We start from the raw sequence: 22,953 nt of genomic DNA, 5'->3' as shown, positions 1-22,953 counted from the left end.
GAGGGGCCGAGGGCGCCGCGACGAGGGGGCTCCCGCGGGGCTGAGGGGGCGGCGCGGGCCTGGGGGCCCCGTCGGGCGCTTCGCGGGCGATGCGGGGAGCCACAGCCCCGCGCGGAGGTAAGGGGGCCCCGCCAGCCCCGCTGCGCGAGGGGACGCCTCGGCTCCCCACCGCGAAGCTTCGGTACGAGCCCCTTCCTCGGCCGTAGCCTTCCCGCACGTCTCTGCCTTCTGGACCGTATTTACCCCTCTCCGATTTATTCCTTCAGTTAATGTTTTATTGCTCTGCGCTCAAAAGAGCGGCCATAAACGCTGGCCCGGCCCCCGGGGCTGCCCACAGGGAGGCGGGCGGGCCCCGCCGGCCGGAGCCGGAGGCCGGGACCCCAGCGCCCGGCATGTGGCGGGGCGGGTTCCCGCCGAGGGCCGCGGCCCCCCGCCCGCCGCCGCCCGCCATCGAGTTTCCTGAGGAGAGTCCGGAGCCGCGCTTTGACGGTAAGCGGGGCCCGCGGGGGCAGCCCTAGTCTCTGCGGGAGGTGTGGGGGAGCAGGGAGGTCCCCCCGTTCCCGCGGGTGACGGCGGGGCCCCCGGCTGCCCCCGGCTGGCAGGGTGGCAAGCAGGGTAGAACCGCCGCCATTCTCCTTCCCTTCCTTCCCCATCGCTTCGAAGAAGCGACAGCCGCGGGGGATGATGCAAGAGCGGGCAGGTTCTTGGCAGCGGGCACCCTGCCCTGCAGCCGCTGTGGGAGCTCCCCCTTCCTCGGGGAGAGCCTCGTCCTCTCCGGTTAGCTGCTTTTTTATATGCATTTATAAATATTAATTGTAATTAGGTCCGTAATTAGTGTCTTAAGCTTCTCGCTCAGCGGCAGTTCCTGTGGTGCCTTTTTGTGAGCCAGGGTTGTGTTGAAGCTGTGTGGGTTCGTATGTGGTTTCGATGTTTTGGTAAATAGGCATATGCTGAGACCTAAATTAATTCGTCTGACTGTCCTTTTCCAGAATCGGATGTGCCGGCAGAGCTGCGAGTTGCAAACGGGTCGCAAAAGTTTGTGAATTTCACTTCGACCATCCAAAACCAACTGCTGCTTGTGTCGCTGCTGGAGCATCTCTGCCACATGTACACACACAACCCCGTTCATTCGAGGTGTTTGTTCCGAAGTTAGTAAGAGTAGTTCTTTCCTGTCTCTTAAACTGCCTTACTGCAATATATACTCGATTATTCTATGCAGAATTACAGTGCAATATCAATACAAAGCTGTAGGTCTCATCCCGTTGGGACAAGATTAATTCTGAGAAGAGGATGAATATGCTGAATCAGCTTAATTGGGAATGAGGACCTGTCTTACTTTTTTTGAAAACAGTAACAGAATATTGTTGTAGATGCAAGGATCAGACAGTTCTGTTCCAGCTAAATCATGTGAGATGCATCTTGAGAAGGGTAGCAGGGTAAATTATCTAACTGTTAAATCTCATCTAAAAACACAGATAGAAGAGGAATTTAATAAAAATATTTATCAAGAAATAGCTGTAGCATAGTCTTCACTAAATCTTTCAAAATTATGGTCTGTGAAAACCAGAGTAAATACCTTTGTAAGTCCTTTATTTTCCCCTAAAGTCTTTTGACGTAATTCAGGGAGCTGACATTTTTAGGCGTGAAGTGTTTCTTTTGAAATCTGTCTTTTTGGTATGTGACTTATCTTAGGTATTTTATTCATTTAGGCACATACTTAATGCATTTGAGAAACAATCTCCAAGGTTTTTGTCCTTACTATACAAGATTGTAGAAAATAAAATCTAATATATTGCTCGTACTTAAAATGGAAGCCATGTATAGCATCCAGTAACAACAGTGCAGACAACTGTTGCGTTTGTCATTCTTGAAGTCTGATGTAGATGTCTGGCCCTGGGTCTTACTATTATCTCTGTCAAACCCAAAAATACCAGGGAAAAAAACGCAACCAAATTTCCTCCTTTTGGGAGAGTAACAAAAAAAACCAACCTGGGCATCTTCCAAAGTATGTAGCTGCTTGGCTTCCCAGTGTACTTCTGTGGAAAATGACGTTCCTCCATTGGTATAGTTTAAACCAGTTTCCCAAGTGGAATAAACCTGATGAATAAAAGAAAAACATATTGCAGTAATCATATCTGTTTTGTGGTTTTGGCCGGTATATTCATGCTGGCAAGGGTGGGTTTTTCCCACTTTTCTGGTGTGTGTAACTGTGTCCATAAGGCTTGTGTAGCAAAATTCCTGATTTCTTACAGGTTCACTTTCAATAGATTTTTATCTCCTTTAAAACATAAAGTAATAGGCTGATTTTTTTAAATATTGGTACCAAAGAAACATCTTTAAAAAAACCCTCTTACAAGCAGGTTTGTTTTAAGACCTTGGAACTCCTAAAACTTTTAAGTACATTTTTGTAGCATCTTCACAGTTGCACTCATCTCCGGTATTTGCTAGGTTTTTGTCTGCCACAGCGTTGTTTCACTCAACTGAGAAAGATGTGGTGATTTGGGGTGGATGGAAGGGAGTGACTTCATTCTTTACTATGAGTATATGCACAAACGTGAGTTTGTATGTGAATTAGAAAATCTCGACATTACCACTTTTTATTATAAACATGTCCTCATAATTGTGAACATGCTTTGAATTTCTCTTTTCACTGATCAAAACTAACCCAAGGGTAACAAGTAAGTGAATGGGTGGATGTTTGTATAATTCATCTGCTGAGATAAGGAAGAAGAGGAGATGCAGTTGTGACCATGAAGGACATAGCAAATAACTGTATTATGCAAAGGGATTCCCACAGAGCAGCTCTAGTTTGGATTTAATTAGCTTTTATTGCTAAGAGTATGGGAAAAGGCATTAGAGTAGGAGTGGCTGTTCATTTTTTCAGATGCACTATCTTTCAAATAAAGTTTCTCATTTAAAAAACAACTGTTTACATGGTCTTATTGGCAGGTTTTACTTAATGTGACCTTTCTCTGTTCCTTTGTACAGTACTTCGTCAGGCTTTCACAAAAACAGGGTTGCTCTCTCCTTTTGCCTTCTGTGATGAATTTAGTACTGTAAGACTGCAGCATAATAGAGCTATTACTGAACTAATGAAAGCAGCTAATCAACAAATACTTAATGGGGTAAGCTTCGTTAAATTTCTTTGGCAACCTCTGCATTAAGGAATTAACACATGATTGCATCCGAAGAAGCTTTTGTTTGGGGGTTCTTTTAATATTGGATTGGGTCTTTTCAATAATTATACAAAATGGTACTCCCGTTCTACCTTAGCTGTTTGGGATGGCATGTTCTGGTTCTATAGATGCAAACAAAAGCTTTTGAAGCCAGCAATATTTTGTTCCTTATTAAATAATAAAAAAAGAGTTAAAAAAACCTTTATAAACACAGGCAAGGTGTTTTAAGTATTGTTACAGCATTTTTCAACAACGGACAGACATCCATTTTCAACTTTTAACTGTTGCAGTTGATTATGTTAACACCCTCATATTTATATTAGTGGAGGGCATAATTTGTATACTGCGTTATGTGCTTCGGGCTGAATCAGACCAGTTTGCTTATCTCGCTGCTTGAACTAAGCTAGTTAATTTTGTCTTAAGCACATTTTAGAGCCCTCATTTTATCCTGTTTGCCAGCAGAACTCTAAAAGGGCAGTAATCTCTCCAGCAGAGAGATGTTAGCAGATTACTGGTGGGATAATAATACTTTAATTTGGTGAAGCGCTCTGCAGAATGTGAATGGCTGTCAGTAACCTCATTTTCTTCTAAGAACATAGTTGTAGCTTCTATTTTGATTAAGCTGTCCGTGCCGATGGCATGGTAGACCTGTTACTCTGTATGCAATGTTCTTACGTTGGGTTTTGTTGTTCCATAGGAACTTGATAGTGGAAATTCTCATGCAGTTGGGTATGTATTCAAAGCATTTAGAAATATTAAACTTAACTCCCTCCCTAAAGTTCTGTGCTCCGCTCTGAATTTAATTAATACTGCATTTCATATTTTGGCTCTGAAATACAGAAAAAAAAGTGAAAATTTGTCCAAACTCTCAAAACAATCTGGTGAAAATTCCTTCTTCAGTACAACTCTCACGGTTAGTGTCACCATTCAGGAAAACAAGTTTTATCAGGCACGAACTTAAAGAAATCATCTTAATACTTCTGTTAACACAGAGTGTGGATTTGTAGCACATGTGCATGCTGTTGCAGTCTGCTGGTTCTCAGTATTCACTGTGGTAATGTCAGTATTTTCTTCTTCTTTTCGTAATGCAAATAGTATTTCTAGATTGTGTACACCTGTAGCCTACATAATACCTTACTTATAAGTTGTAATTTAGTTTAATGCAGTCTAACTTTTTTGATTAGGGAAAAAGAAGTTCTCTTTGAAGCACAGACTTCACGATACTTGAATGAATTTGATGAGGTTGCAAGGCTAGGAAAAGGAGGATACGGTAAAGTATACAAGGTATTCTTTACCTTCCATTTGTAACTGATCAGTTTATATCTAGTTTTTCTTTTAAATTTAGAGCTACTGTTTTGGCTGCTCTGTTTATTTTTCTAATGGAAATAACAAAAATACTCTTTTTCCAATAGAACAGGTGCAAACCTGTACATGTGAAGGATGTTGGCATTTCATTTCAAAAGATGCTCAGTTGTGGTTTGTGTTTTCTGTTTGTCGGAAGCAGGATATATCAGATGTTTTACTTTGTTTACTTTGACCCTTTTAAAGTGAATGAAAACTCCTTATTTCTCATGTGAAGTATTGTGATGTATTGACTTAAAACAGGCACAGGAACTGATTAGTCTGCACACGCCAATGTTCCAGTTGTGGCTGCTTGAAAAAAAGCAGCCTTAATATGAATGTAAACTGTCCAACCCAATGTTGAATTGTATTAAATACTTGTAGCGTATGGCCAGCCTAAGGTTCCCCACGTGGCATGTGCCATATGTAAATGACATATTTACATCTCAGATTTACTGAGAACCTGTTTAAGCAGTTATCAGGACCTATCAGCATATTTTATTGATGGAAAGATAGCTGTAAAGCTATGTATTTTACAAAGATTGGATTAGATGTTTGCAGTCCTGAAAGAAGTCAAAAGTAGAGTATCCTTATCTTAGACAGCTGGGGCTTAATCCCAGATTCATTCTCTGATTTGGGTGAGAGGTTATCTGAAAGGAGTGCAGAAATTAATTTTTAGAAAACGGTTGATTCTGAAGGGTTTAATAATTCATTAATCTAAACACATTAACATCTAATTTTGTCCTATTGCAATTGTTTTCAGGTCAGAAACAAGCTAGATGGTCAGTTCTATGCTATTAAAAAAATTAACATTAAGAAGGCTACCAGAAGAGATTGCATGAAGGTATTCTTTTTCCTGTGTTTCATCTCTATTTTAACTCCCTGACTGCTCTAGCTGATTCTGATTTAATTTAGTAATGCAGTTAATATTTCCCAAAACATCAAAAATGTTAATAATGTTTTTTATGCATTCTGAGTTTCTAAAGATTTGACCCTATCAATACCTAGTAGAAAAAAGTAAATGAGAGGTATTTAAGTCCATTAAAAGAAGCATATTATTAACTTGAATTTGATCATCTCTGCAACTATGAAAATAGTAATTTGTTTTAAAGCTTCCAAATTTTCTCCATTACTGCATTAATTTTATATGTTCTTTCTCTGTCAGAAACTGTTATTTTTTTGTTACCTTTTGGGTTTACTAAGCACTTAGAATAAAGGACACTCATACTGTTTCTTTTTGGTCTTTTCAGGTGCTACGAGAAGTTAAAGTGCTGGCTGGGCTGCAGCATCCTAATATTGTAGGCTATCACACTGCTTGGATGGAACAAGTTCAAACAGTACGCCCAAAAGGAAAGTACAGCATACTGTGTAATGCTTGCATTCTGCTTATAACCTCTGTACTATTATTTGCAGGAAAGTATTGCTTCTCTGATAAAATAACTGTTTTTTCCCTTTTTAAAACAACCGAAAAAAAGCAAATTACAGGTGACCACCAGGTTTTCACGTCCTTCTGTGCACTTCAATCTCGTGCCTAATAACTTACAGATATGATGAATTTGGAACCGTGGAAGTATTAGCTTCACTTCTGGTAATAGATGAGGAGGATTTTGAAGTTGTGTGAAGTTCAGTGGAACACAGTGAAAACTTTTTAATACAAAAAGTAGTGAGTTGACAAGGAGAAGAATGAGTACCGGAGATGAGCCACTTCAGATATTGGGAGAAAAGTTACGTACAGGAGAAAAAAACCCCACAAATTTGCTGCCATGTTTTGAAATCTCAGAGTTGTAGCAAAACTAGGATAAATTTCCCACTATGCTTCTCTTCCTATCTGGAAAAGAGTTTAGAATAACTGAAAGAGCCTGGAAATAAATACTTTAATGGAAAAAAAAAAAAAAATCCCTCTTATCTTGCTTTCTACAGGAGAGTTTTTAAATTTCACTTATTGCGTTTCATAGTTCAGCAGTGACGGAGCAATCTGGTTTTTTGGATATCAGCTACTGACTGTAACTGTTGAGAATTTATCTACTTTTATATTAATTTTGCACCTTCTTCCCTGCCCCCTTTTTTGTCCTCTTCAGATTCTCTGTTCTCTGCTCTTCCCACACTTTGGTCCCTTTGTAACCCTAATCCGTTGGTCCCTTTCTTTCTTGTCCTTTTCCGGAATGCCTTTAGCAGTTAAATCTTTTCATCCTCTATTAGTGGGAGGTTTGCTTATGCTCTGTATGACTTTATTGCTTTCCAAGTCAGTGACTTGATGCCCACTCAGCTATAAGCACAAAAGAAAATGCATAGGAAGTTGATAGTATAGAAAAACAGGCAAGACTTTTTAACCAATGATAACTGAGAGTCTCGAAGGATGCAACTTTTTAGTGCTAGGAGCACTTCACAAATATTTAATGGTGATAATGTAAGTACATAACTAGATCTGTAGGTAGGTCCTGTGGTAAATGGTTTTCCTTGGCTTACAATATTGGTGTTTCATATTTGCCTCTGTGTGCTAAAACAAACTGCTTTTTCACATAAATATAGAATTTTAATGAAAATTATTTCCAAAATATCAGGTGTCTTCGAAACAGCAGCAGGGTGATGCAAAGGATGGTACCTTGTGGAGTTGCTTCTTTAACTGTATATTATCATATACATTATAAGCCCTAATTTTGAACAGGCTAACTTCTTAAAGGTGAAATCTAGGTGAACATGTAAGAGTGCCCAGTACAACCCTTTCAGTGACCTCATACAACGTGTATTTTCTTTTCAGTTAAAGAAAAATGAAAAACACATTAGTGGTGCTTCTTAGTAGACTAAGAAACACCTTTTGCAGCAGCATAAATAGAGAAAAAGATATCTACAGATAATGAAGTTAAGTTCAGTAAGATGCTTTAGCTTAAATGTTAATTTATAGCAAATATATGCATGCTTTGTTTTGTAAAATACCATATTTATCTTTTCATCCAATAGATAAGACAATAATGAAGTTTCAGCCATTATCTTTGGAGCAAGAGAGTGGCAAGTAAGTATTACAAATCTCAATGATAACATTTATTTGGCTTTAACATAAGGCTTTTTTTAAAAGTAACGTTAAAAGAGTACAGAATTCAGTGTATATTGCACAAGTGCTTTTTGCTCCCAAATTATGACCAAAAAAAGTCTTAATTATCCTTGTCATTGTTTCTCTTCTGGCTGCGTAAGCTGAAGGATATTACTGGATACTTCTGCCTTCTTTGGATCTCTCAGTTTCTGAGTGCCTGGATGTAGTACCGGGCTTCAAGTTTACTTCAAAAGTTCTGTGCGAATCAGCAACACTGATTAGTACTGTGGAGTCTTATTAGAGTGATGGGGCCTTCTGTTTCTCAGAAGTGTTGATTAGCCCTTTCAATAAGGAGATGGAGCCCTGTGAGAAATACAGTGTAACTTCCTAAGTTTAAAGGAATGGAGATGCATCATACTTCTGTACAGTGAATGCTGTGACCTAGTACTATATGTATCTATGAGCTGTCTGGGTCAGCTATCGGGAATCCCTGCTGGGGGAAGGTATTAAAAAGGCTGGAGCCTACACTGCCAATTATGTAATCCTAAAGTTTTATATGGGGAAGCAGCTGAACTCTTACTCTGGAATGCAGTTTGCAATTGCAAAAAAAAAAAAAGTTTTCAGAATGGTGTATTACAAATAGATGGTATAAAACTGTGTACATATTTTGATTTCTCTCCCTTACTTTATTATTTTCAGTGATCACTGTCACATTCAGAGTGTGGAAAGTGGTAGTTCAATTATTTTTGCTGACCTTCCTTCACAAGAAAAGAAGTCCTGTGACAGTACCAGTCTTAGAAATCTGCATAGTGAATTAGTGCAGAATATGGATATAAGGAATGATTTTACAAACAGCAATAGTAAAGAGTGTATGAAACCAAATAAATGTGAATTATCTATAGAATTACAAGAAGACTCTGTAAGTAGTGTTAGCAGTAGATCAACTGATGTGAAAAATCATTCAGCACGGGGACCTCATTCTAGTCTGGATCAAGACGGATCAAGTAAGTCCTGCACTGAAGAATGCTCCAAGAATGATGTAGCTCTCTGTGGAGAGTTTGAGGTAAATACAATTCTCTTTAAATATACTTAACTGCTCTCTAATTTAATGATGTTTGTAGAGTTTGGTAGACAGAGGAATGATTTATAATGATAAATTTAAAAAAATGAAATTATTGCGATTAGAGCCAAAAATACAGTCAATTTTTACTTAAGTGGGTAACACCATTACAAGGAAGCTGACCAGAGGAGGTGGCAAAACTCAGCATACAAGAAAGTTTCCCTGTGTTAGTCATCTGGGGTCCTTCCAAAGTACCTAAATGAATAAAAAGTACTACTCCTGAAAGTGTCTAGGTATGTAATGTGGTGCCTATACAGTGTAGGATTACACGTGAAAAACAGAGAAGCAGATTTGGGCAGGGAATCACCACTCTGCCTATGCTTCTAAAACTTTGTTGGTATTCATACCACTGAAATGTTCTGTATAACACAGCCAGCTCTGGAATGCTTCAAGCTTTTGCTATCATTTGGAGTTCCCTCTTGCAAGAAGTCCAAGATTTTTAAAGGTGTTTGCTTGAGTTGTCCAGGTTATCAAATGAACTGGTACGTTATCAGAAACTTGAGTATGACGTTACATATTCATGTGAATAAATCATAAAATTCTGTATCAAGAGGTTGACTTTTTTTGCTATTTTATATTAATTTACACTATTTTCTTAAGCCAGAATGAACCTCTGTTCAGTAGGTCTAGAAGCTTTTAAATACTAATTTGAATATTAAGGTATGTAGCTGGCGGTTTTGTTAGCTTTTGTCATATAACAATTGTTAAAATTTGAGGAACAAGCAAAAAAAACCCCAAAACTAGATAGCATCGTTGCATCTGCTTCTTGAATGCAGTAGATAAGTAATATTGTATTTGATGTCATTTTGGTATCTAACTGGGTTTTTTTAGTTTAAAAAACAAATTTTGTTTTTATCAGCTGTAAAGAACATAACTAAGGAAATGCTGTTCATATTATAGTGGCAAAATCATGGACCATTATTTTTCTGTTAGGTGGAGTATCATTTGATGCTTCATATACAAATGCAACTGTGTGAAATATCCTTGTGGGATTGGATTGTTGACCGTAATAAAAGATGCAACAAGAGAACAGAGGAAACTTCCCGTAAGATTCATTGCTGTCTTAAAAATTTTCTTATTCATTATAAAGCAAATATTCCTTTTTTCCTAATTGGAAGTCCACTTGCCTGATTTTATGTTTTACTTCAGCAGCTCATGGATCTTCTTCATTAGATTCTTTATTCACTTAATCCAATAGTGGCTAGTATTGAAACTTTGTATGATAGATGTTGGTAAAAGAGATTTACGTTCATGAGTTTTAGACAGCTCTTCAAAAAAGAATGAATGTATGCCTGAGGCATAGTTGTTACCTGGAGAGATCTGTGCCTGGGCAATACTACTTGGAATAGAGTTTTTTATTGACAGGATCTGCTTTTTCTCAGTAAGCTGTTTAAATAATTGAAATTTTGCTTTGGTAGTAGTCTTGCTGCTACAAAACACTGCTCTTAACAGGCTAATTTATCTGCTGTGGAAAAATATAAATACATCTTTTGTTCCAGACAGGTTACAACATACTTAAAAGCTTTTAAGTTTGTTCGTAAGAATAAAAACTCCTATGCAGGCTAATTTGTCATTGGTCTAAAGAATCTAACATTTACTTTGGTTGAGTGGCCAGAGGAGTTCTCACACCCTGATCCCAAGCTGTCTTCAAGAATTGTTGACATTTGGAAGAACAAATCTAATGCTCTTAAAGCATTAGAGACAAGTTCATTTCTCTGGGATGGTTGTATAAAAAAAGCATACGCTTAACAGATGGTAAGACATAAACTGTATGATTAATGTTTAATCTTAGTTTTAATCACTATTAAGATAAATCTGTTGTTCTCTTCAGTCACGGAGTAAGGTTTACCAGCTAACTATCAGCTGACTTCCACTAATCTCTCCTGTAATCATAGCCTTTTTAGCTTTCATAAGCTCAAAGATGACATTCCTGGTCAGGGAATGACAGAATTACTAGGGCATTTGACCTTGCAAAACGCCCTTTTCACAGGTGTCAGGAGAGGAAAGGTTAATGCTATCATAGGTTAGACATTAAGAAACAGAAGCCCAAGTAGGAGTAAATGGTGAGTGTTCAAAGTGGCAACAGACACGTTAGATCTGGGTCATTAGAGTAGGAAGACAATATAGTTTAATAAAATAATAATGTGGGAAATGGTAAAAACAATGAGATGGTAAGTTTATTTAGGACAGCTATAGCCAGAGGAGATTTGGGAATTTCAGAGGATAGCACAACAGCAGAAGGATTAGGATCCAAAAAGGAAGGGTGCAAATCACTACAGAAAACATGTTGTTATGTAAATTAGTATGATTTTATCTGCAACTGTATTTTTCATTCTAATTCAGCACTTACATGGAAGTAGAGTTTGTTAAATTCATAATCAAATAACTATCTGATGGGGTTTGGAGGAATCTTTTCAGGCAGATATATGTTCATGTCCCCTGAACTTTCCTTTTTGCTGTTTCAAAAATACTATCTTAGGAGAAGCATGGGAAATTCTATTTTTGAACTATGATCATTCTGTTAAAAATTTCTTCCACATTGTAAATAAACAATTTAACAAGACATACCACTATAAACTTAAATAATTCAGTAAAATTAGCTGAAATAATTTAGATTTTAAATTATTTTAAGGTCCATACCATCTTGTGGATGTCCGCTGGACAATGAAAATTTTTCGAGAGTTATTAGAAGGAGTTTGCTATATCCACAGCATGGGAGTGATGCATCGAGACATTAAAGTAAGTTCATTGAATTATTGCTTGAGGTTAAAGAAAACAAAGATAACTTACATTACAGGAGAATGAAAGCAACTTCATAGTTAAATTTGAGATGACTTGGGCTCTTAAGAATTTAGCTATGTTATGTATGAAAAAGTACATTGTCTCCTCTATACCATTACCATACTTTCTTTACTATAAGCATAGTACTCAATTACATTGACTTACAAGTGAATTATGATTAAGCTCTGGAAATGTCTTCTCCTTTGTGAAGCCATTTTCTTGTCCTAAACAGGGATGGTCAGATTGGTTTTGTTTTGTCTTGGTCTTTCCTTAACCAGGGTAGGACCTAAATTACCTAATTACCTAAAAAAAAAAATCTTTTAGGTAATTATAAAAATAAGCAAAGCTCCTTGACTACGCCTCAGTTTGCTAACAGCATATCAGCTAGCTTTTGAAAATATGTTCAAGTTATAGTTACTTGGTTTAAAAAAAAAAAAAATCCCTCAGTTGCAAATAATTGCTGTCTTTCAAAATGGTTGCTATTTCCTCTAAGGGTCTGAAATTGTAGGTGACATTAGTGACTGAATGAAAAGTTTTGGTTTCATTCCTATTAAAAGTAATGAAGAGTAGACTTAAAAAAATAATAGGATGCCCTTTATATGTTCCTGTGAATGTTTTTTGGCACTGTAATCATAAGTAGTTTTGACTTACTGGCTGGCTTACATGTGAAGCATAGGTAGATATATCTTGCTCCCCCCTCCCTTAAACTGATAGAATCAAATAGCAAGGAAATGAATGTGTATTTTTCTACTTTGCTTCCTACAGAGGTTCTCTGCATCTGATATGGTAGCTATATGAGGAAATGAATATAAAAATCATCTTGATTATTAAAACTCCACATGTGGAAACTTGGAACTACTGGAAAACACACAATCTTTGTTCTGGATTAATTTTAATTTTTCTGCCGACTGTTTCAGGGTCAACAGTTTTTCAGTTTGCTTTCCTGTTTAGCATCATCATGGCCTTATTGTCCGAGGTCCTGGTATTTGTATAAAGAATTTCATACAGTTACTGGGAGCCTGTTTTTGAGCCAGTGCTCATTGTTTCCACCATATATTCTAATAATAGTGATTTTGCAGATATCTTGCAGAGACAATAATTTCTGTGATAATATTATAAGAAAGTCTTTCAGCATTTGAAATTCTGAGAACAGAAGTCCAAGTGGGTAGGTGTCCTTGATTATCTCTTAACTTCAGTGGATATGAGAAGCCTAGCAACTTGTTCAACAGTGCTGTATCTTTTAAATTCGAGCTGCGCTGAAGAAATGAAGAGTGGAGATTGCCCATCTCTTGTTAAACTGTTCATGTCTGCTTTATACTCTAACAGAAGATCAACTATTTCCTTTCTGCTGCCTGAGCAGGCCTTATGAATAGCGGTTCGTCCTTCATGATCTTGGGTATTTACGTTGGCTCCATTACCTAATCGTAAACGGATGCAATCTGTGTTGTAACCTAAAATTCTGCTTGCTTTGGATGATGCTGTGCACGCTGCAACGTGAAGGGCAGTTCTTCCACAAGTTGGACTGGCAAAGTTAATGTTTGCCCCAGAGGCAATTAAAGTTGCTGCTACCTCTGTGTTTAGTGACCCTGCAGCTACGTGAAGAGGTGTCCAGCCAGACTTGTCAGTGTCCTAAGTTAATACTCAAAAAGAATGGATATAGGTGGAAAAGCATCATCAGACTGTTGGCCTAAACATAGAAGACAGTCATATTTGTAATTACTCATTTCAGGATTTATCTATGTTTTACATTTTGCAAGATACAGAGACGTTTTTCTGTATTATGCTGTGAAGTTGGTTAATTTCTCTGAAATTTGTCTGAAATGGATGTCCCAGCTGCGAGTACTAGGCAAATTTAGTAGGAGAAGTTGAAGTGCTGTGTAGCCTCTTGTTATTTCTGTAACATAAAACATTGCTTTAAGTTGATTTCTTTTTATTAAGATAAAATTACTTGGACTAAAACTTCTGGACTGGTAGGGCATAACATAGTAACAGGTCCCGAAACTTCAGTTGTCAGAACAAATTTTATGAGTTGCCATGACCTAACAGAAGCTTGGTCATTAACTTTGTATTTGTTAACCACAGCTTCTTTGTGCCCAGCAGGAATGCGTAAGATGGTGTTATGCCTACAGTTCCTGTATTTCCTAGTTTTATAGCATGAGAAATGAGTCATCATAGTTCAGCTTCAGGCCAGTGAAGGTCACAGAAGAAGTGTAAGCAGGCAGAAGTTCCATCTCATCTGTACATACAAACATAATCTGGCAGTGCTTGGGCCTCTAGATTATAAAATCATAGAATGGTTTGGGTTGGAAGGGACCTTTAAAGATCATCTAGTCCAACCCCCCTGCCATGGGCAGGGACATCTTTCACTAGATCAGGTTGCTCAAAGCCCCGTCCAGCCTGACCTTGAACACTTCCAGTGATGGGGCATCCACAACTTCTCTGGGCAACGTGTTCCAGTGTCTCACCACCCTCACAGTAAAGAACTTCCTCCTTATATTCAACGTAAATCTACCCTCTTTCAATTCAAAACTGTTGCCCCTTGTCCTGTCACTACCAGCCCTGGTAAAAAAAGTCTGTCTTTTTTTATAAGTTCTTATTATATATTGAAAGGCCACAGTAAGGTCTCCCTGGAGCCTTCTGTTTTCCAGGCTGAACAACCCAAACTCTTTCAGCCTTTCTTCAAAGGAGGGGTGTTCCAGCCCTCAGATAGTTTTTGTGGCCCTCCTCTGGACCTGCTCTAGGTCCATGTCTGTCTTGTGCTGGGGACCCCAGGGCTGGATGCAGTGCTCCAGGTGGGGTCTCACCAGAGCAGAGTAGAGGGGGAGAATCTCTTCCCTCGACCCACTGGCCACCCTTCTTTTGATGCAGCCCGGGATACGATTGGCCTTCTGGGCTGCAAGCACACATTGCCAGCTCATATCTAATTTTTCATCCATCAGTACCCCCAAGTCCTTCTCTGCAGGGCTGTTTGCAGTGTAAGAAGTATATTCAACAATGATTGTGTTGTGTGTCTGAGTCAACAGATATTACTTCTGGTTATGGTTTCTGTTTATATTGAGTAAACCAAAATTTACATTCAAAATTATCAATAGATAGGATTCCGCCATATGTTGTATTAAGTCAGGTATGCTATTGTTTGGGGGAAACAAATTTATGATTGCTTGAACTACACGTAGCATCTTACTTAATAGCCATTTATGGATATTTCTAGAATTTGTCTTTTTTAAACTCACACGAGTGTTAATTAGCCGTCCTGCAGCAATGTCTCCGGAGTTTAACTGTGCTGTGAGTGTGGATGAATGTCCCTAGTTTTGAGTTGCCACCAATAATTTAATTTGATATCACCTATTTCATTTATTGGAAGAAATACTGAATAGTGTTTCCTACTCACTTTTTCCATTCCATGTGTGATTTAATAGATCTGTTTTTAACTTAACACTTTGTCTTGCGTTCTAAATTTAGTGATTCCTTGAATAGAAGCCATTCTGAATTTTCAGCATTCATGCCTCCCATCTATGCACAATTTTCCAGTTCTCTTACGTGCTTTTTTAGATAGGAGACTCAGAACTGCAGACAGTATTGAAGATGGCAGTGTATTAATTCATATGGTATCACAATGTTTTCTTCTTTATCTCCCTCTCCCTCCCAATAACTGGTAATGTACAGTTTGGTTTATGGACTGCTATTGAGCATTAAATTGTCATTTTTAGAGCTGCCTGTTACCATGCTTAACCCGTAACAGTCAACTCAGAGACAGTTGTTACATAGTTAAAAATGGGGTTGTTTTTCCCTTCATTTACATTTTCTTGTTTATTTGCCCTGAATTCCTTTTGTCATTATACTTCCTGCAAGATCCTTCCACAGGTCTTTGCATTCAGACCTCATCTTTATTTCTCTGAATAATGTAGTACTGCCAGCAAACTTTGTCATCTCACCATTCACCCTCCCTTTTCTAACCATTTACAAATACGTTGTTGAGCATAGTTCTCAGCAGATTCATACAAGAATCAGTTGATGATACCCTTCACTGTGAAAGCTGGCCATTTATCCCCATGCTTTCTTTTATGTCTTTAAACTAGTTATCTATGTGGGGACCTTCCCTCTTTTGTTCATTTTTTAGGAAATGTAACATTTCTTAATCTAGAAGTATTTTTAGTCACAAATTATAATCTCAGTCAAGTGATTGGAGAGCAGGTCTATGAGGTGTAAGGGTCCTTCCAAGCACCCGCTGTTTCACTGACAGGATGATCAGCCAGTAAAGATTTAACAGTGCTACTGTCATCTTCCATTATTACTTCATATAGCTCCTTCATGGGTGAATTTTATTTCTTCTGCCCACAGGAAAACACAGTGGCAGGCCTGTTGGCTCCTTTGATTATGTTACTCATAGACAAGGGAGTTGTCATTTTTGTAATGAAAATCCATAATCAGAAATAGAGGATTTGGAATCTCACACTTGAACAGTGTCGTTCTTTGAGATGTTGCAGGATGTCTGGCTCTAGAATAGCTTTGAAGTAACATTTTAAAAGTACTATAAAACCAGCAAAATTTTAAGAAAGAAAAAAAAGGCTTAAGTTGCCTTTTCTTTCTTCCTAGTGCTAATTCCTATTTAGTAGAAAAAAACCCTGTACTAAGCAATATTGCTTTCACTTCTCATCCAAACATACCTAAGCTCAGAAACCTTGTGATACAGACTAAGTAAAACCAGTAATTTAGTATTACGTTTTCTTTTTTCTGGCAAGTATGTCTCTTTTTTCTAGATACATAATGCTAGCATTTCTCCTCCTTAGTGGTCCTAAAGCCAAAATACACGGATAAAACTATTTCAGTTTTTCCAGTCAGTGCTCTCTACTCAAGTCTCTTATCACTTTGGGTTTTTTCATAGCAACTTCCCAGAACCAAGTAGCATGTTGCAGCTGTGCTTATCATACAGAAAAGTGTATTTTGTTTTACATTATGTCTAGCCCAAAGATGATATTTAGTCCTCCTTCCTGCTACATCAGTTGGTCTAATTTGCCGTCCAGTCTTGCCTGTTCCTGTTAACATTACTGTTCTGCAAACTTCCCATTTTCTGCTGGGAAAAAAAAAAAAAAAGTACTTAATCTTTCCACTAAACCTTTGTTTTTCCTGTTTTGCTTTTCTTCCTTTTTTCTAGATCTTTCATATGTGGTCTTTCCGCCCAAATGGTGTTGCTAACACATAATTTGGTATCAGCGATGACTGTTTTTTTTCTCTCTCACTGATGAAAGTGTTAAATAATTATTATACCTGTGAAACACTGGATTTTACAGACTTTGAAACAGCTGAAATTTCGTAATTCTTCATATAGATGTATTTTAGATTTTATACTGTCTTGTTTTGTAGCCCAGAAATATCTTTCTATATGGGTCAGATCGTCATGTAAAAATAGGAGACTTTGGATTAGCCTGCAAAGACCTTCTTTGGGATGATGCAGACCAGTCGTTTAAGACAGAAAAGATAAACGGTAAGAGAAAAAAGCTGTGGGGTTTCTATGTTATTAAAACCATAAAATACTAAATTCTTAAGTAAAATGGTAACAATGTTGGTTGAGTCACCATCCCTGGAAGTATTTAAAAGACATTTAGATGCAGCATGTAGGGACATGGTTTAGTGGGCATGGTGGTGTTGGGTTGACGGTTGGACTCGATGATCTTAGAGGTCTTTTCCAACCTTAATGATTCTATGATTCTATGAATGTAACACTAGCTGAGTAAGTCTAAATTGCCTTTTTAAAGGACTGACACATACTTCAGGCGTCGGGACTTGCCTCTATGCCTCACCAGAACAATTGCAGGGATCTCACTATGATTTCAAGGTAGGGAGTATTTTTTTTCCTATTAACACATGATGGTAGATAATGGGAATAAAACAAGCCTTTCAGTAGGTAAATACATAATATTTGGTAAATACATAAATATTCCTCCCTTACTCCTAATGTTTTTGTTGAAACATGGATTTCAACTTTGCCTTCTAGTTTGATACTAATGCAAAAATTATTTGTGTTTCTAAGATCTTGAGGAATCTGTATAGATTTGAATTTGTGTTCCTTTAGTAGTGTCATGATACTTTTCATATCATCATGAAACTTCATTGTTGTGAAACTTTTTTGTATCATGAATTTTTAATGAGAAGAAGAAATCTAGTAAGTAATTAAAAATAGCTGTTATCCCAGAACTTTTTCTTCACCCCATTACCAGTCAGACATGTACAGCATGGGTGTTACCCTGCTAGAACTCTTCCAACCGTTTGGAACAGAAATGGAAAGAACAGAAGTTCTTGCACATTTAAGGAATGGCCAAATTCCTCATACTTTCTACAAAAAATGGCCTATTCAAGCCAAGTACGTTAAACTCCTCACCAGTCAGAGATCTACAGAAAGACCAACGGCTGCTCAGCTTCGTGACAGCGAATTATTTCATACCACAGAACATGTAAGTTATGCCAATAACCTCAACCTTTACAGGATAAAGAAATATAAAAAGAAAATGCCGTTTGTTTCCCTGCCTGTATTACAGGGGTTTTTTGTTTTGTTTTTAACTTAAGAGGATTGTGTGATTGAGACTTTTTATTCTGATTACAGTATTTAGCCCACTGTATTAATGTTTCTGATGAAATGAGATAAATGGTCATTAAGTGTAGGTAACTTTATGAAGACTGGACAGTTCATTTACATACAGCTTGAGGTATTCTTATAGGTCAGAAAAGTTTTTGAAGCTTTTCATCAGTTCTGCAGAATCTTTTTATCATTTTCCCTTTCCTTGCCACACTTTTTTGTTTGTGGATTAAGTTGCAGTATCAAATATGCAGAACAGCTACAGTGCTGCAGAATGCATCTGTAGTGGATTGCGAACACAATTCAAGTAGGTTAATAAGGCTTTATCCTTGCCTGTCTATAAATGAAGTAGACTGACTCTCACTTTCAGGTTATTTCTAATCTGCAACAGAAGGTGAGACAGCAAGAGGAAGAAATAAAGAAACTGAGAGAAAGAGTAAGACTGCTTTCTGAAGAACAAGATGAACATATGAGACTAGGTTCTCCTGTTTAAGTACAGGAAGATCTAACCTCTATTGTATGCTAAGTTATATAAAATGTTTCCTTTTTTTACATAAAAATGTTTCAATGCATTTTGATTTTCCTCTGTTCTTTATTCATCTTTCTTAGTTCAGAAGTCTCCAGTCAACAGAAAGAATTCCTGTTGTACTTAGCCTCAGTACAATTTAACTTGTGCAAATAAGCATTTGGGTTACAGGGAAAAATAAGGCAAAATTAAAAGTGCAGCTTGTATTTACATAGGACTACTTTACATACCTTATAATCATTAAACATGCATGTTATGCATCAGTTACAAAAAAGGAAGGTCACACTCAAAAGGTAGCTGTAATGTTTTTATTGATTTTAGAATTCTGTCCAACTGTAGTGCTTGAATACATCTCAGAAAGGACTCAAACCACTACAGCAGGCATGAGGTGGAATAAGATTAAAATTACACTATTACGAAGAGTACAAGCTTACTTCAGTAGCTTCATAACAGAGCTGAAAGGTGCCAAGTTCTCACACGCCTTCATCCATTTTTGCACATTGGCTGGGGCAGCATTTGCACTACCTGTCTGCTGAAGCGCACACCACGCAACAATGTCTGCTATGGTGAGTTCATTTCCCACCAACCACGATGTCTTGCCCAGGGCAGCATTCATAGAGCGCAAGACTGCTCCTTTTTCCTTACTGCTGCCTTCTTTTAGCTGGAAGAGGGCTGTATCAACCCAGCTGTCAATCAGAGTTGAAGTAACTGCATTGTACTTCTGGCCAAACAGGGAAAAGAGAAATCTAGCGATGTTCCCCTCTCCTTCAATAGGGCACATTGTTTGAATGCTAAACTTCATCTGGGGTTTTGGAACTGAAATAAGAAAAGAAAAAAAGTGAATACCACATGGTAGAGAAGTTAAATGTAATGGTAATTCTACAATGTATTTTATTTGTGATGCCAGCAACACTATTAACATCATTAACCTAATGAACAATTTTCAGTTTTCTTAGTCTAAATACTTAGACTAAGGCAGGAACCTGGGATAAAGAGAGAACTTTTTGCAAGCTTCAGCCCAGTCTCCCACCTAATTCCTATTCTAGCTAACTTATTTGTAGAAACTGAAAAACACTTCTATAAAAAAATCCTGTGGGTACAACCAACCATGTAAATGCCACGTGTATTTTAATAGCAGTAACCAGAAACAAGAATCTTCCTCCTCTGTCCCCATCATTGTTCACAGCTACAAAAAGAGAGCAAAAATATCACCTGCAGCACCTATCTGTTGTGTGTCAGCACAAAGACACCAAAGCATCTGTTGTCAAGGTTTTATAGCACAAGTTTCATTTTCTCACCTATTGTAAAATATTGATCTACAAGATAACTTCATTCTTACCATCCTTCCAAATAAGAGTAAAGCCCAGCTGATATTCATGACGTGGTTGCTTCTTAGTCTGCTCTCCAAAGCATTTCAAGAGGTTTTCTGGCACACTTTTCACCGATGAATGCGTGTGAACAGCTGATAATACTTTATAGCGTTCACAAAGCAGACTGTGTAGTACTAATAATGACAGCGGAGGCAGAGAAGGATTTGCATTGATTACGATATCTTTCAGGGCACCATAATCCTGAATGGAAAGTAAGAAATTCAGCAGGTAAGACACATCCCAGATCAGACTTTGAGGTAGTGGAGTTTTCATTTGACACCAAAATGTAAATAGCCATGCACGTGTATATCTGAAATTCTAATAAAATTCAAATAATTTAAGTTTGGACATTTAAAACTTGTTTAAACATTTAAATATCTTCCTTCCTCAATAATAATACAACTCAAGAACATGACTGAGGTAAATTCTAGTCCAATCTGAAGCCAAAGTTAAAATTTCCAGTAGTAACAAACAAGAAACCAACGGTCATAATTTCAGAATTAACCATTCTAGCTTGGACTTACATCAAAATGAGAATATCTAGGATTTAGTATTTATAAATGTTTGTATCTATAATCTGGATGCCCAAAATGAAATGGTAGTTTTAAGTTATTTGTAAGAATATAAGACTTGTATATTGGGTTCTGAGTGTCCCAGGTTTTAATGCCACCCTTCCAACCCTGAAAATATGAGAGCAAAGAAAGTATCTATCAATATATATATGCTCAACTAAACTTACCTTTCCAAGCATCAAATCTAAATCTGCTCCATTTGCTGCCAAAGGAGAACATTCATCAGTTTGAATGATATTAGTTACATCAAAGTCAGCATCTGGGGTTTGTATCATCTTTGAGAGACCATCGACAGCACTCTTCAGTTCATACAAGCGTTTTAGAATCTCTTCCTGGCGGGATTCAAGTGCTTGAAGTGACGGGTCAACCTCTTCCTATAGGAGAGGAAGAAACAAGGTCACATAAATGGTCACTCACCTCAGTGTCAAAATATCCACAGCTCATGTGACAGTAAGTTTTGAAAGACTTTAAACACATTCAAATAACCGGAACGTCATGGAATGTCATGGTCTTATGTCTATTAGTCGTCTCTTTTCTTTTGTCTGTATGAATGTGGTGAGAGATGGGTTATTTAATCAAATCTCTGAAATCTTCCTCTTTAACATATTTTTTTAAACCACTAGCTACAGCAAAGTCCATAACATAGTGAAAATCAGACCACAATCACAGAAACTTAAAAGTTGGCAGTGAAGTGTTGAATTAAAACCTGGAACACCAAAGTCAACTTGTCAGGATTCCCTTCATCCCAGAAGAGCAGACTGATAGAGTTTGTGTTGAGGCTGCCAAATAAGGAAACTTTTTGACAATTCAGGTAGTTAATAAAAGTAAAAAAACCTGCAGCTTTAGATGGGTTGTATATCATATGAAATCACTCTTTGTAGTCATTCTTTGTTTCGGAGAATATAAACTATAGAGAAAAAAAGACCATAGGCTTTGTTACGTGTTAATCCCAATGCATCTTTTTGTCATATCAATTATCTTACAAGTCTCTTATCTTACAATGCTACCGCTTTCAAAAGATGAAAAATATATTCCTGTGGGAGGTTTTAAGTCTACAAACTTACAATAATGTTAAAGAAAAATCTTTATATAGATAATCCATTTCTAAGCATCCTGAATAAGGATTAACGAAACCCAACCTGTCAACCAAACTTCCTTCTTTCAGTCTAATGGATAGAGATAACAAGCAAGGTGTGCAAGTGAAATCGACACCCACTTACACGGTGTTCTCAAAGACAAGACACGGAAACGCCTCTTAAGTGACCATTATTTGGCTAGTACACAATTCCGTGAAATAAAAACCACTCTCGGAGACTGGTAGTTAATACTTAGCTGTTGCAACAGGAGGGCATCTTAGTAAGCATTCCTGTGAAGTTGTGCCCCAAGTCTACTCCTACTCAGTATCTCCACCAGCACCCTAGGTGAGGGCATAGCAAGTACTCGCTGAAAAGATGCGATGGCATCAAGATAAACCGGCCACAAGCAGCCCGGAAGAATTCAAAGCACTCCTGACACTGGAGAGAGGCTGAAGTCAACTAGATTAATGTAACATAATATTTTGCATTTTTGCCTTATTTAAGAAAGAAGTAACTGAGACTAGAAATAGGAACCAGCCAGCTACACACCCTCGGTCTCAACAGCATAAAAGAAAGTAGACCTGAGCCAACAGAGCGATGATGCACCAGGAAGGGACAAGGCCTGCTGGGACACAGTCACCGACCCAAGGGCTCGCAAGGCCTCAGCTCGGCAGGGTACTCCAAATACGGCCGGTTAAAAGTGAAAACTGAGCAAGAGACACACACGAGAGCCCACAAAAGAATTACCGAAGGCTCTAAAAATATTACAGGGAAATTCCTGAAAAAGCTGAGCTTATTTAACCCTCGAACGAGCCGCCGATAAGCGAGGAGGAACCAGCGCTCGCCCCGGCTACCGCGCCTCTCCTGCGGGCTAAAGCGGTGGACAGCGGGGACCCGGCCCCTGCCAGCTCCCCGGCGCCGAAAGCTTCTCCCGGCCCCCGAAAGCACGCCCCGCCCGGAGCAAACACCGACCCGGCGCGGCCGGAGGCGAGCCCGCCAGGCTCCCCGGCAGCGCGGCCCCGGGCGCCGGCCCGCTGCCCCCGGCCGAGGCCGCCGGGGCGAGCACTGCGGGCCGCGGCCTGAGCGGGCCTTCCCCCGGCCGGCCAGGCGGGCCCACCCGCCGCTCCCTCGCTCCTACCTGCGGCGGCGGCGACACGGCGGGCGAGGGGCGGCGGTGCAGGTTGGGCAGGCGGTACATGCAGGCGGGCAGCTGCTCCGCCAGCACCACCCCGCCCGCCCCGTGGAAGGGCCTCACCTTGTACATGGGCATGGCGGCACCCGCCCGCACGGCGCACCCGCTCCTGGCCCGCCGGCGGGCCCGCCCGCCCGCGGCACCCATTGGGCCAGACGGGAGCACAACGCCTTACTGACTCACCCGCTATCCAATGC

At 38.9% G+C, this 22,953-nt stretch overlaps 3 protein-coding genes across 4 annotated transcripts; 1 reads left to right on the top strand and 2 right to left on the bottom strand.

The window, feature by feature from the left end:
• The first annotated feature begins 377 nt into the window (after positions 1-377).
• Positions 378-18,592, top strand: EIF2AK1 (eukaryotic translation initiation factor 2 alpha kinase 1). Its single transcript, XM_076351153.1, has 15 exons — positions 378-489; positions 990-1,148; positions 2,989-3,125; positions 3,874-3,905; positions 4,361-4,460; positions 5,281-5,361; positions 5,768-5,867; positions 7,476-7,527; positions 8,245-8,608; positions 9,599-9,710; positions 11,298-11,404; positions 16,811-16,931; positions 17,203-17,282; positions 17,665-17,898; positions 18,391-18,592. Exons 1-15 carry the CDS (start codon positions 393-395, stop codon positions 18,511-18,513), a joined length of 1,899 nt encoding a protein of 632 aa, XP_076207268.1. The 5' UTR covers positions 378-392; the 3' UTR covers positions 18,514-18,592.
• ANKRD61 (ankyrin repeat domain 61) lies at positions 12,411-15,776 on the bottom strand. Its single transcript, XM_076350739.1, is given in 4 exon segments — positions 12,411-12,605; positions 12,607-12,712; positions 12,714-13,075; positions 15,676-15,776. Coding segments are annotated over 4 exon segments (747 nt in total). The 5' UTR covers positions 15,760-15,776.
• A 248-nt stretch (positions 18,593-18,840) lies between the features above and the next one.
• AIMP2 (aminoacyl tRNA synthetase complex interacting multifunctional protein 2) lies at positions 18,841-22,860 on the bottom strand. Of its 2 annotated transcripts, none has more exons than XM_076351159.1 (4): positions 22,703-22,860; positions 20,656-20,862; positions 19,886-20,117; positions 18,841-19,362 (listed from the first exon to the last, which is right to left on the bottom strand). In XM_076351159.1, exons 1-4 carry the CDS (start codon positions 22,832-22,834, stop codon positions 18,977-18,979), a joined length of 957 nt encoding a protein of 318 aa, XP_076207274.1. In that variant the 5' UTR covers positions 22,835-22,860; the 3' UTR covers positions 18,841-18,976. The 2 variants fall into 2 exon arrangements, with proteins under 2 accessions (XP_076207274.1, XP_076207275.1); XM_076351160.1 differs by having other exon boundaries at positions 22,820-22,848.
• Between the last annotated feature and the right edge of the window lie 93 nt (positions 22,861-22,953).

Source organism: Aptenodytes patagonicus, chromosome 13, assembly GCF_965638725.1.
Source record: "Aptenodytes patagonicus chromosome 13, bAptPat1.pri.cur, whole genome shotgun sequence".
Classification (NCBI taxonomy): domain Eukaryota; kingdom Metazoa; phylum Chordata; class Aves; order Sphenisciformes; family Spheniscidae; genus Aptenodytes; species Aptenodytes patagonicus.
Note: the sequence above shows the minus strand (reverse complement) of the source record. Positions and strands in the feature narration are given on the sequence as shown.